This window comes from Vigna unguiculata, chromosome 4 (assembly GCF_037176805.1).
Source record: "Vigna unguiculata cultivar grain cowpea cultivar isolate G323 ecotype 2 chromosome 4, ASM3717680v1, whole genome shotgun sequence".
NCBI classification, from domain to species: Eukaryota; Viridiplantae; Streptophyta; class Magnoliopsida; order Fabales; family Fabaceae; genus Vigna; species Vigna unguiculata.
In genome coordinates, this window is record NC_140795.1 from 31782801 (window position 1) to 31798184 (window position 15384).

The 15384-nt window shown below is 32.5% G+C and overlaps 1 protein-coding gene across 1 annotated transcript; it reads right to left on the reverse strand.

Moving 5' to 3' along the window:
- Positions 1 to 10676: 10676 nt before the first annotated feature.
- On the reverse strand, positions 10677 to 14411 carry LOC114180301 (mitochondrial phosphate carrier protein 3, mitochondrial-like). The gene is made up of 6 exons (XM_028066589.2): positions 14029 to 14411; positions 12650 to 13011; positions 12277 to 12320; positions 11534 to 11748; positions 11193 to 11317; positions 10677 to 11083 (listed from the first exon to the last, which is right to left on the reverse strand). The coding sequence occupies exons 1-6, from the start codon at positions 14272 to 14274 to the stop codon at positions 11035 to 11037; spliced, it is 1041 nt and encodes a 346-aa protein (XP_027922390.2). The 5' UTR covers positions 14275 to 14411; the 3' UTR covers positions 10677 to 11034.
- Positions 14412 to 15384: the final 973 nt, after the last annotated feature.

Consider the following 15384-nt stretch of genomic DNA (forward strand, 5'->3'; position numbering starts at 1 on the left):
TCCTAGGCACATTCCAAAATCACCAAAAAGAAAGCCAATATTTCTACCCTTTATACTTTAGACAAGGTTTGAACACACCACCTCCATGTTGCAACCCAACACTCCAAGCCATATCAACTATCACATTTGTCTTATCAACCACATGCACAACAACATACAATAACATCCACACATTTCATGCATTCGAGATAATAAAATTATAATCATGTCAACTAAATTATTAATAATTTATAAAATACAAATTACACCAAAGCATACTCAACACTTCTAAAACAAATACATAAAAACAATATTTAAATATAAACACAAAAAAATGCACACATCAAGAATGGAACCATTGATCACCAACCTATGACAAGGTTTAACCAATTGTACTACAAACACTTCTATGTATGTCATTATGTATTATTTTAAATAATATTCCTCACGTCCAATTATCACTCTTGGAATAATAATTATTTTTCCTTGGTCTTACAACTCATCACAAGAAGAAAGTGACGAAGCAAACTTGTGTCTCATAGTTCGTTATGAGTCATCATCATCAAGGCAGGTAAGTTATTTGTCCTCAAAAGATAAGAATGATAATAATCAATTACTGCATGCTTTTAAAGGAATTACATAATGAAGCAAACAAAATTGACATCATAAATTATTTGCTAAAAGGTTTAAACAAATGGCTAGAAAACGGAGTTAATCAGCTAGAAACAAAATTAACCAATTTAAAAGAGGATTTTGAAAATCTGGATCTGATTTATAAAAGGTCAACTTGTTGTTATGAAAATCAATTGATTTCAAAACCTTGTGAAAATTGCACTATTATGGAAAACAAAGTCAAAAACCTTTTAAAAATCTGTGCAAAATGTTAGCACAAGAAACCTTTGTGCATGGATTTGATGAAGCAAGTGCATGAGATTATGTGGTTGATCAAGAATTGATGAAGATGCATTGATGATCAAGCTAAGGATATGCTAAATCTGGAATTGACTTGAAGATCATGGGGCTTGTATTTTGTATTTTGTATTGTCGTAGACTATGTGACAGTTTTTTAACAGGTTAAAAGGCTTGCAGCATATAGTTTTGGTATGAATGTATTTAACTAGTTGAAATATTATTCAATTGACAATTTATGGGTTTTGTTTTTAATATGGAGGAACTTTTTCAATTAAATATGTTCAAATTGGATTTGAATGTTTTTATTATTAGGGAAACATTTCAATAATATATTGAAGTAATTCTTGTTCCAATATATGCATATATGCGAATATACACATATGATTCATTTATATTTTACTTATTAGAAAGTAAATCATTATTAAGTTAAGAGATTTATTGCAGCATTTATCTTGAAGGCTATTGAGGATTTAAAAGATTATGCTAGCAATGTTTCGGTTGAAATGGCACATAATTAGTTCCACTAAGAACTAAAATATTGAGAAATGCATTTAAATCCCTTTTTCCAACTGCTTAGAGTGTATATATAATAGTTTCATGTAGTTTTGCTCAATATCTCCATAACCTTTTTACAGTTATTTTAATTTCTTCCTGATAATATACAAGTGGTACTCTGGTATTCATATGTTGTAGTTCAAGTTAGAACAAATGTTTTCTGGTATGAATATAAGTTGTTATAAAAGAAAATTTACTTAATTGAGTTTTACAAACCCAAGTTTGGATTTGGATTTGACTGATTGTTTGTACTAGTTATAACTATATTGACTTTCACTATTTTTCCTAGATAACATATGAACTAAATTCAATGTTATGTTCTATCTCTAAATATGAAGAAGAATATTTCTTAATGCTCTTTATGATTTGCACAAAAGAGAAATAAGAAAGTTGTTGTTGAAAATAAGAAAACTATACATATTCCATAAAGTTGGGCATTTTGTTTTTCTTTGCAAAAAACTTAAAGACTAAAACAGAGTTATTAAAATTTGCTTTGATTGCAGGAAGAAACTTGCATTGACAGGATGATGGAATAAGAAACAACAGTGATGGAATAGCAAAATAGATTGAACACAAGTATTGTGGAGGTAAATATGTTCAATTTGAAGGTTAAGACCCTACACTATGAGAATTTGATACTAAAGGAACAAGTATCAGATCATGTAAAAATGTTGGCTAAACGCGAGAGTGCAAAAGTAGAAGTTTGATTGCTTAATGAGAAAATTAGCTATGAAGTTAAACGAAACAAGGAGTAGATCACAAGTCTTCAACAAAAAATATCCTGGTTGTAAGACCAACAATGCAAAGATGTTGTTTGTGATCAGATTCAAATTAAGTTGCAGAAGCTAAATGATCTTGACTCTAAAGTAGAAGAGTTGAAGAAGTCCAATTTAAGATTGTAGGTAGAGAAGTTTCCATAGTTCCAAGATTAGATTTTACCCAAATCCTTGTAATATTGTCATTTTTTTAGATACATTTTAACATATTTTAATGTAATTAGCTTGTTATGTTTAATGAAAGATAATGTTTGTTACTTACTTTTGTAGTATCATTATTTTTTTATATATTTTATTTTTTTTTATTATTTAAAAAACTATTACATTATGAAATTATAAATAAATGTGGATAAAAATAAATAATAAAATATTTAAATTATGAAGTTTGATAATAGTGACAGTTATAAATGTCATAATATAATGTAAATTGTGGCATTTTTAAGTGTTATTAGTTTCAATATATTTAATTTTTCATTTAGAAAATTATGACTATTTTAACGGTTGTAATTTACCCCAAGAAACCGCCACATTATATAATGTAAAAAATAGCAGTTATTGTGACAATTCGCTTGAAATTGCCACATTATACTTTGTGGTGCATTAAATTACGATGGTTATTGAAACTGCCACAGACGTAAATTGTAACGGTTAAAATCGCTACATTTTACAAAAATTACCGTCATAATTATACAGTTTTTTATAGTGTTTGGTGTAGTAAATGAATCAACTGAAAAGGAAAAATAGTTGACTAAAACAACTGTTCACAACAATTTTCCCAAGGAGTGGATTGAACCTAAAGGGTTATCAAAGGACAACATCATTGGTGATATTAATCAAGGAGTATCCATTAGAGGCAAGCTTACTTATTGTAAACATGTTGCATTTGTGTCTCAAATTGAACCTAAGAATGTGAATGATGCTTTAAATGATAATAATTGGGTTATTGCTATGCAAGATGAACTAAATCAATTTACAAGAAATTATATGTGGTCTTTAATTCCTAAAAGTGATGACATGAATATAATTGGTACTAAATGGGTGTTTAGAAATAAAATGGATGAAGATGGTAATATAGTTATGAGCAAAGCTAGGCTAGTTGCTAAGGGATATAATCAAGAGGACGACATTGATTTTAAAGAAACATATGCACTTGTGGCTATGCTAGAAGTGTGAGATTACTATTGGCATATGCTTGTATGTGTAATTTTAAACTTTCTCAAATGGATGTGAAAAGTGCATTCTTGCATGGTTTCTTAAATGATGAAGTGTGTGTATCACAACCTCTTGGCTTTGGTGACCACCTCTATCCTAATCGTGTTTTCAGATTAAAAAAGGCCTTGTATGATTTGAAACCAACACCACGATAGTGGTATGAAAGGCTAAGCATTTTTCTTTTGTCAAAAGGATATGTTAGAGATGTTGTTGATAAAATACTCTTCATTAGAAAACATGAAAGTGATGTAATACTTGTTCAAATATATGTTGATGGTATTATTTTTGGTTCAAATAATAACCCCATGTGTGAAGAGTTTGTTGCAGCTATGTAGGGTGAATTTGAAATATCTACAATGTGTGAGCTAACCTATTTTCTAGGATTGCAAGTCAAATAACTTAAGCAAGGGACATTAAGCCAATCAAAATACTATTTTTATCTGTTGAAAAAGTTTGAAATGCAGAATTGCAAAAAAGCTGTCACTCCAATTGCCACAAATTGTCTTATGGATTCAGATGAGACTGGGCAACAAGTCGATTCAATCGAGTATAGAGGGTTGGTTTTTGCTCTATATAACAACAACTAGGCCAGACATTCAATTTAGTATATACTTGTGTGCAAGATTTCTGTAAGATCCAAGAAAATTAATTAATTATTTAATTAAATTAAAGAATGGAAATTGAAGCAGAAAGTTAATTATAAGAAAATAATAAGTGCTTTTATGAAAACAAAAGAACAACGTGTAGCTTATTTGGTTAAGAACTTTTTGCTGGGTAATTGGGAGGTCTGTGTTTAATTCTTATCATGTGTTATTTATGTGTTTATTTTAATTAATTTTATATGTGTGCGTGATGTACATATTTATATTGTTTGTGGTGTGTATTTGTTTCAAGATAATTGTAATAGCTTGTTTGGTGAAGAGCAAAACTTTATTTCTTTTAGTTTTGATGGCTTGACAGGAATTTGAAAAGCTATAAATAGGTAAACAAGGACAATAATTGGCTATTAAGTGTGTTTAATGGAGAAAATGTAATTATCTAATTTATTTATTTTAATTTTCATTTTTAGTATTAGGATGAAATAAAATAGTCAGAAACTCAAGAAAATTTTAGTTTTAGGTAATTTTATTTATTTATGTAGAGCTAAAAAGAGCCATCAAGATTCATAGCTTGAAATTTTGGGTAAGAGGAGCTATCTTTTTCTTATTATTTTGTGATCATGATAACTATGTTTTAATGGACAAATCCATGCAGAAAATGGCAAATGCATTTTTTTGGGTGAAGTTTTGGTGTAAGGGGAGCTGCCCTGTTGATGTGATTGTTTGTTGAGTTATTGTGTTTTTTAATATTTAATTACAAAAATAACTATGAAATGCAGTAAGTGTGTGAGTATTTAGATATTTGGGTTGCTATTATGTGATTGTGTCATTATATAAATTACAACGACCAGCCTTTTAAATTTGGGGTTTTAATCACACTATGATTGAGAGAAAAGAAAAAGATTTTCGATGTGATGATTCTCCAAGGATATTAATATATATATATATATATATATATATATATATATATATATATATATATATATTGTTAAGTAGTTTTTATATGTATCATGATTTGTATTTATTATGTAAATACTGTTTGGTCATATTATAATGGTGTATTATAATACTAAATAATATTATTTGATTTTATATAACTTATGCAAGTATTTATTAGTTTAAGGTATTAGTTAAACTTATTTTATTATTATTGTTCTAGCCAAACTATAAGAGGTCGATTAGTCAAAGCATTCAGAGTTGTGTTTTGTCCCTTTTTTTTTGTCTCTAAGATCTCCTTTTATATTTTCCCTTGAGACCTCTTGAATTCCTATCTCCTTAGTTTTATAAAACCCTCTTATTTATGACTCGTTAACTTTCTCCATTTAACTAACACCCCTTAATATGCCCCAAACAGTTGCTTGATAATTTCCTTTAAATCCCTAAATTATTACTCTATTATACTAGCATAACATATCCATCAATGATCATCCTAAACCCAATCGACATTTGGACTCTTCAACAAATCGACCTTTGGCCTATCATTACACAGCCCCCTCAGCCTTAGCTTGAAAAAGCGTAAGGCTAAAGAATCTTTCCCAAACAATAACCCAATCGACATTTGGGATCTTCAACAAATCGAGCTTTAGCCTATCACTACATAGCCCCTCAGCCATAGCTTGAAAAAACCGTAAGGCTAAAGAATTTTTCCCAAACAATAACCCTATCAACATTTAGGTTCTTCAACAGATCGGCCTTTGGTCTACCATTAAATCTCTAATAATTGACACTAATAATAGGTGTCAATCTTAGTGAAAATTCCATTAATTCAAATCCAACTGGAATTGACACTAATAATAGGTGCAGGCAATTCGCAAGCATTCAAATAAACGTTTTTTAATACATTCACGCAACACGAGACAAGATGCCCTTTAATTCATAACAAAATGGGATGCATTTATTCAATTTACCAAAAGTAACCAACTCACTCAAGTAAATGTTCGTGCGTCAGTTTTGAAAAACACATTCACCTCCACTTTTCCACTTTGTGTTGATTGACATTTGCTTTCCATTCAATTTGCATATACTTGATCAATAATATTCACGTATACGTAGTTGCAATTGCACGACATTCATAAAATTGCATAACAAAACATTCAATACCAATTTGCAATGAAAATTAATGCACACAGCGGATGCAATTTCAACGACGAAATTCAATTCTTATTTCCAATCATGGCATTCACATTCAATTTTTAAAGCGACGGAAAACTTAAAAAACCCTTTAAACTTTAATTAGGGTTCATAAAAATTGGAAACAAACATCATAAAAAGAGAAACATCACAGTAGAATCATAAATCCTACAACTTAGCTCTGATACCACATGTAAAACAATTAAGGATTGTTAAGATTTAGGATTCTCACACAATAAAACATAATAAAGCACTAACCTTGATCCATGGGAGATCCTTTGAATATGCATTCTTCAATTTGTAATTTTTTGTGTGGTCTTCAACCCTTGTTTCCCAATCTATCTCTTTGCCTTTCTTTTCTCTTCTCAAATGTTTATGATGGGTTACTGTGAAAAGAACCTTATGGCCAGAGACAAAACCCCAATCCCTTTTATAAACAAACGTCCATGAAGTTGGTTTTTATTTTATCTTTATTTTATTTTATAATCACTTCCCATAATAATAACCAATATAACTTTAAATTTTATTAAATCACAATTGGGCCCATCATAATATTTCAAATGAGTCACTAATAGAATTAATTCGTCAATTAATTCTAACATGATATATATGTAAGATTAAATTAATTTATATATGCATTATGATTGAAATGAGTAGACCGTATGTATCGGTTGTGGGAGTTGTCAATGTGTGAGGCTTACTATTAAGATTAAAGTTTATTTTCACTTCGATCTATCTCTTTCCTTCGTACTTAATGTCAAACACACCTAGTAGAACTTAATTAAACAATAAATATCTTCATAATCTTAATAATAAGAAATATGATATAGTTGGGGAAAGGGGGTAATTATAATTGAAAGCGTGACTTCCAATTAGTCACCGTATGCTGTGAATCAATAATAATGATATGAGTCTTTCTTCTTACATCCATTAAAAGTTGTAATTTTCAGACTATCCCTTATTAAAATTATAATAAAAATTCCTACATCTCATTATGTTTTATATTTTTTAGGTTGAATGTTCTAGAAGTTTTCTAGGAAAAAAGTACTAAGACTAATAAGTCCCAAGCATTTCGTGTGTTCTCCCTTTTTTTCCCTCTTGAATCTCTTTCTTATGTCTTTTTTCTAATCTTTCCCTTTCCTATTGGAAAACCACCTCATTATGATCATTATTTGCCAGCCCTCTGGCTTCCTCAACATCATTCATCTTTAGTAATTATAAATCACATTAAACTCTACTTAATGCCACTGATATTCCATTAATGAGATCAACTATTCTCTTATCAATCGAACAAATCAACCATTGGGCCTATCACTACACAGTCCCCCAAGCTTTAGCTTTAAAAACGTAAGGCTTGATAGTTCGGCCCAAATCTTATTAGTCGAAAAAGTCGGCCATTGGGCCTATCACCACATAGATCAACCATTAAGTATATCACCACACAAGCCCCAAACCTTGTTTTAAAAAGCGTAAGGCTTGATAGCTCTGCTCAAATCCTATTAGTCGAACAAATCGATGATTCGACCTATCACCAAACAGATCAACCATTGGGTCTATCACCACACAGTCTCCCAAGCCTTAACTTTAAAAAGCGTGAGGCTTAATAGCTCGACCCAAATCATATTAGTCAAACAAATCGGCCATTGCACCCATCACCACATAGATCGACCAATTGGCCTATCACCACACAACCACTTAAACCTTAACTTTAAGAAGCGTGATGCTTGATAGTTCGACCCAAATCCTATTAGTCAACAAATAGGCTATTGGGCCCATCACCATACAAATCAACCATTGTGCCTATCACCACACAACATCTTAAGCCTTAGCTTTAAGAAGCGTAAGGCATTGATAATTCAGCCCAAATCCTATTAGTCGAACAAATCGGCCATTGGGCCTATCACAACATAGATCAACCATTGGACCTATCACCACACAGTACCCTAAGCCTTAGATTTAAGAAGCGTGAGACTTCATAGTTCGGCCCAAATCTTATTAGTCGAACAGATCGGTCGTTTGGTCTGTCACCACACAACCCTCTTGTTGGGCCATATGATTGCTTTAGTCTTGCTGGAAGGTGCCAAATGGCCCAAAATCGCTTCGCCTTCCCTTATAGCCTGTGACCATTTTGTTTGACATATGTCGCTAGAAAATACTGCTGACGAAGAAAAGAAACGAAATGTCGCTTGCTTCCCACACTTATTCCTGCCTTTTTCACTTGTCTTATCAGAGTGCCAAGTGTACACTTGTTTCACATAGATATGTGCTCCCTATCGAATATGAATCATAGTTTATTTGCCCTTTAAGCTTTCTTTGCACAAAAACTTTCTTTAGATTTTGCTAATTCCTTATTGTTTGGAAAAGATGTGTACTCAAACCTTTTTTAAACATGCTTTGGGGAGACATAGGGTCAACCCTTTTTTAATGTGATTTGGGGAGACACAAGATCAACCCTTTTTAAACACGTTTTGAGGAGACCTAAGATCGACCCTTTTTAAACATGTGCCTTTTTATTGGGGCGAAGGGGGGGGGGGGGGGGAGAGGGGGGATAAGCTCAACCTTTATTAACATGTGCTTGTTGAGGAGACATAGGCTTAACCCTCGTTAACATGTGCTTGTTGGGGAGACATAGGCTCAACCCTCATTAACATGTGCTTGTTAGGTAGACATAGGCATAAAGTAAACTCAAAAACTTTATTCTTAATGCCTCATTAAAAACCTTACATTGCATAAAGAAAAGAGTGCTTACTACAACTGATCAACTACAATAAAATGAAAATAACTTACATTCCGCATGTAGGGTACCCGTCTTCCATCTAATGTCTCTAATTTGCAAGCCTCTTTGTCCACTACACGATATACCCTACAAGGCCTGACCCATTTTGGAGATAGTTTATCTATAGTGTGGGAATAACTTACCATCTTTAGTACCAAATCTCCTTCCATGTTAAGTCCTCTACATCCTCCATTATGTTGCATTGTTCTTACATATTCCTTCAACAGTCGTTTGGATTGCTTATTCTCTCTCTTGAGTTCTTCTTGTTGTCTCTCAAATTGTTTTGCCCTTAACCTAGCTTCATCTTTTTTCCAGGTTAGATAACTAATCATCTTTATCAGTCGCTCGACTATTGGAGTACTTGATTCTTATCTTTCCATCATCTCTCTACCTAAAGGTCTTTTCTTTCTTTGTATTTGTGGCACAAGAGTAATTTTACCTATCCCATGGTGGGCGCCAAAATGCTCTAGTCAAAAAGTACTAAGACTAATCAGCTAGAAGCATTGAATGTGTTCTCCCATTTTCTTGTCTCGAATCTCCCTTTTATATGCCTTTCTTCTAATCTTTTCCTTCCCCTTTGGGAAATTACCTCATTATGACCATTATTCACCAACCCTCTAGCTTCCTCAACGTCATTCATCTTTAATAATCATAAATCACCTTAAATTCTACTTAATACGATTGATATTACTCCTCCATCAATGAGATCAACTATTCTCCTATTAGTCGAATAGACTAGCTATTTGGACACAACCCCCAAGCCTTAGCTTTAAGAAGCGTGAGGCTTGATAGTTCGATCCAAATCTTATTAGTCGAACAAATTGGCCATTGGACCTATCACCACACATATTAACCATTAGGCTTATCACCACACAACCCCTAAGCCTCAACTTTAAAAAGCGTGAGACTTGATAGCTTGACCCAAATTCTATTAGTCGAATAAATCGACCATTAGGCCTCTCACTACAGGAAGGTATTTCCAAATTCAAAAAGTATTTTTCAGAACACTCAATTTGGAAAGTGAAAGTAATACATTTCAAATTAGGTTTTCCAAAAGATATTTTTGAAGTTTCAAAAATATATTTCAAAATACCTAATCCAAAATATAAAAAAAAAAACTATCATGTGTTCTGAAATATATTTGTGGATTCATAAATGACTTCCAAAACATCCATTTTGGACTTCTATTTTATATTTTGGATTGGATATTCTAGAATGTATTTCTGGATCTAGAAACACCTTCGGGAACACTCGTTCCAGAATATAATTTTTTTTTTCCAAAATTGATGTTTCAGAATGTTTTTCCAAATCCGAAAATAACTTCTGTAACACCCATTTTCAGATTGTATAAAACATAAGTCTTTTCCAAAATAGTGTCTGGAATGATGTACCTCCACTCTTTCACATTTCTATTATTACAAAATTTTTAATTGTTTTCAAACTGTGTATGGAAGGAGGCACAAAGAAAGGTCAAACCATCGTTGCGAGCTCTGCGCATGTTGTGATGGTTCGACTACGACGCTAGTGCCCAAGCCTTCTAGTGGACGTGGTGGTTCACAGTGCAATTGTGATGGAGCGGTTCAAGGAGAGGGAGCAGTCAAGGGAGAACTGCATAGAGGAGTGGAGGCATGCCTAGTGCAGAGAAATAGCTAGGGGAGGAAGAAGCTTGAAGAGAGAAAAAAGAACGAGAAAGGGAGGTACAACGGCGTGAGTAGGTGAAACTTTTGCACTTTAGGATTTCTTACTATAAGGGTAAAATGTGGATTTTCAATTTTATAGGGGTGAAAAAAGAAAAAATGGGTGAGGAAGAAGCGGTCTAATGATTTTTACTGCTGTGAGGCATTATTTCAGTACACAGCTGATAAAAAAATCTTACAAAACCATATCTAGAAGGACTATTCTATAGTGACTGCTGTGAATACAGTAATTAGGATTTACTATAAAACATTTTCCTATTAAAAAAAATATATTATTTTTTATTCCTTGGCCAGTAGTTTAAAGACACTTGCTGGCCTTTTCCTTCATTTCGTATAAAAATTCCCTATATATTCAGCACCTTCAGAATGATGTAAGTGTTTTCCATTTGACTTGCAAGCTAAGCATCTGGTGAAGGAGGAACAGGAGCAACACCACCAGTGGTTGGCCTGATAAGAAAAAAAGGAATTTCATTACCATATAATACTAATTAATTACATGATATAGACCAAACAAACTCTATTTATCATAACCAGCTAGCAAAAGGTGCAGACTTACAGCCCCACAAAAACTTTGAATGAATCATATATTCCCCACTGTGCTCCTGTGAGAGTTCCAACCATAAGAATACGAAGAGGTAGACCACGGGTAAACAAACCCCATAATCCAAGCTTCTTTACAGCCTGCATTTGAAAAAAAAAAAATATCAGTCCTGCAGAATCATACGCTCTTTCCATTAAACCTATGACACCTTAACATGTATGATTCTTTTTTCCTTTTCCTATTTTAATTTGTTTCCCATTACGCAGGTTGGTCACATAATGTTTCAAATGCAGTTATTCAGACAAAATACCAAAGAAAGTCTAAAGCGTTAAAAGCACATCAAATCTGGCACTTACATCAGCAACACTTGCCCCTTTGGAATTGTTAAGGAAAGAGACGAGGTTATCAGCGGGATGGGAGACGACAGCACACAATATACCAGCCATGTATCCACCGACAATGCTCACACCTAGTTGCTGGGAATTGCTGCATTCATATTTTGGTTTGGAGATGACATGCTTGTAGATCATCTCAACTATGTTCTCAAAAGAAGCAAACTTCATCATTGTATCTGCAAGGAATAAAGTTATTTACTTAATAAGTAATGGTTTAGGTATCTGATTAGCAATTTTCCGAAGGAAATTTTATAGACTAGAAAACACACACACAAAAGGTATCTCTGATAGGATTTTTTACACTGACAAGTTGGCAGAAAACCAGCAAAAGGAAAAGGAACAACGTAGAGACTCTTGACAATAGATAGTTCCTTATCTGGACTACCTAAATTTCACTTGTTTCCCCATTCTTTTACTACATATTTACGACAATGCAATAAACATCCTTCCGAATTTTACAAGATAGTAAGAAAGCAAAATGCCAACCAGTATTCTCCAGAAAAAATAGTATATTAGCTAAACAGTTAGCTGCCAAGTTGAGACACAAATTGCAACATATACAGAGAACAGGAAACAAACAAAAACAAAGAGACATTTTACTTTTGGAATTATCTTTAAAAACAGAAAATTAAATAACGAGAGCAACCAATTCAGCCAAAAAGGCACTTTATGTCGAACTGCGAAGTATAAGATGGGGAACTTACATGGAACCTGTCTTCCCCACAGAGGCATAATTCCCTTGTAGAGCCTGAAATCAAATGACATTTCATTAAACGCTAATCCTACTAATAGTATATATCATGAGTAAAATGTACACTTCATAGTGCCGGATTCAGTATAGTTGACTTTTCCACACCTTCACCAGGTCAGCTCTTGTAACCATTGGATGTTGATCAGATTACTCAAATCTGAAATGTGTGTCCATTTATTGAGATAAATTATGAGCTGTTTCATCTTGTTTTGAGTTGCTGACTGTGAATGCATGGAAAAGTAATTGCAAGGAATCCAGAACCACAGCTTCTTACCAAAACAATGGGAAGATTTAAGTTAACAATAATTATAACATGATAAGCATACCCTGAGACACCTTCAGTTCTGACTAACTTTGGAAGTCCATCAGCTAGGCCTCTAGCAAAGCCAGGCTGAGTTTGAACTCTGACCTTCACAGCCTCAAATGGGCAAAGAGCAACATCAGCAATCAACTCCGAAGATGCTGAACCAGCTAGGTAAATCAATGTCTTGTACTTCGTTGCATACTCTGGACCAGCTATGTCAGAATAGTACTTCTTGAAGTACTCATACAATCCATATTTGAAGGCACCCTGTGCGCTGTAACCAACAAAGGTAGGTGCCCATCCGCGGTAAAAGCCCCTCAGTCCTTGCTCCTTAAACATCACTCCAAATCCTGTGCTCGTGTTCTTGTACTTGACTGGGTCTATCTGAAAATGATAACTAATAACTTAATGTTAACAGAAACCAAATCACGTCAAAGATTACGAATACAATGTTCAAAAGACTAATTGGTCATACACATGGTTTGAAACTGTGGCTGTAATCGTGGTTGCTGAAATTTATATATAGCTAGAATTGTGGACACATAAAAATTTATATATCACTTTATTTCAAGAGATTCCAATAAAATACAAACACAGAAACATTGTCATGACATTTTCATAATTATAAGTCAAAACAGACCATGAAGATAACGATAAAAAATCCCAAATCGAAGGCTGTCTGACTGACGTGGTTCTGGGCTCCCTTGGGCGAATTTAATCAGAATGTAACATATAATTACATTCCAAATAATAAAATACTTAAGTAAATTTATTTTTTTAAAATATAAATTATGTCATGAGAGCTTAAAGTAGTATTACATTGTTATCCTATTACAAACCCACAATATGGTAACTTTTTTTACTTAAATATATCATTATTAGGATTATATCTCACAGATTTTACTTAAATACATCATCATATAAAATCATATCCGAATTCACCGATAAGGTCTAAGTGATCTCAGGACAATTTTATTTTAAAAAGCATGCACATATAAACACTAAACAGAACAATACCTACTTCATCTAAACAATATTCACATTCTTACATTTTAAATGCTCCGGTGTTGTCTCTATTAACCATAAAGGAAGACTCCCCCTTTTTTTTTTTTTTCTTTAGAACTTTTATGATAAGGTAACAGTTAAACCATTCCCATGAGTTGTAATTAATCATAATATACAACTATTTTACCTAATTAAACTGTTTTTTCTTATAAAAAAGAATATTTCATATAAAAAGATAATTAAAAGATGGAGGGAACTAAACCCATATTTCTCACTTCCCATGGCGTCAATTCGCTCCCAGCCCTCGTTAGAAAATTGTTCTACGAAAATTGAATATTCGAAATGCAATGGCGTGGCAGGAAAAAGTGGGCGCATAAGGAGAGAACTTGAGGAGACCTGTATGTTGCATTTGACAACGTCAAGAGGCGTGACGGCTGTGTGCGTGACGCCACAGCTGAGAGTTCCTCCGATGGCGCAAGCACCGTAGAACGCCGGCGAAAACATCTCTATGCTGCGTTTCTCACTCGGAGAACGAACCACGAAGCTTGAAGCCTCCATCTTTTGCTGCGGAGAGGGACAGGAATAGAGAAAGGTCGGAATCAGAGAATGGCGCCCCAAAGTTTCAGAGTCTGAGGGAGCCATCAAGGGTGAAACAGTGGCAGGTACAGATAAATTCAATGACACTGTGTGAGAGAGAGAGAGTTTACTTTGTTGGAAGAGAGAAATAAGATTTTGAAGCGTGTCTGGTAGTTGTTCTGATTTTACAACGAAACCTTTTTTGGGTTTCGCGGGTTTTATATACTCAAAGTCAACACGACGGAAAGACATGGAGCGAATTGACCACTTCCTTGATCCAGAAGAAAGAAAGATGAACTAAGTTGTCTTCTTGATACCCAAGAAAATTATTCTGATGGTGTTAAATGAAAAATCATTTTTTAACATCTAAGTTTCACATCTTTTAAATGATGACATGCTACATTCCACCAAGTATACAAATGGAATCTAATCGTTTATGTCTTCCAATAATATCTTTTAAATCATCCACCTTAACAATTTTTCTTTCGTTTCTAAAAGACGATTTTAATAAATATTCAAATAGACTAATAATTAAATTAATTATTTTTCATTACATCTTTTATATATATATATATATATATATATATATATATATATAACCTTGATACTAAAAAAACAAGTAAATGCACACGTTAGATTACAAGAGAAATTTTAGTTTATAAAATAAAATTATCAAAATTTAGTTATTAAAATATAATTAACGTCTTAAAATTTCGTTTTCTCTCTTTTTATCTATCATTTCCTCTATCTTTTATAGAAATTATTATTATAATAAAACAATTTCTCTCTCCTTTTTATTATGTGTTTTTTTAATATTCCACTAATGTAAATATTTTATAAATTTTAGATATTATTCTAAAAGTTAAATTTAGAAAATAGTTTAAGAGCAATAATAATTTTAATAATAATATTTGATTATTTTATTCATAAAAAGCTTTTTAACTATAAATATATATTTTATTAATTGAGTTTTATTTATTTATCAAAAAAAAATTTCTAAATTATTTTTTTGTCATTTTTTTTAATTTCTCACTTCGTCCGTTAGAAATTCAGTTAAAAATTCAGAATATGTTACAAAACTCTTGACATCGATCGAGGTTTAGAATTTGGGATTTAGAATTCTACTTTATCAAAATTTTGAATAGAATTAATTTATATTTTTAAAAAATCTGTTCT

Bases quoted from the DNA above. Each gene is read 5' to 3' on its own strand.
- LOC114180301 (XM_028066589.2), bottom strand. From the start codon at position 14,274: ATGGCTCCCTCAGACTCTGAAACTTTGGGGCGCCATTCTCTGATTCCG. The intron at 12,321-12,649 runs GTATGCTTATCA...ATTTGATTTCAG, and splicing joins AGAACTGAAGGTGTCTCAGG to GCTCTACAAGGGAATTATGC. The intron at 11,318-11,533 runs GTAAGTGCCAGA...TTTCAAATGCAG, and splicing joins AAGGGGCAAGTGTTGCTGAT to GCTGTAAAGAAGCTTGGATT.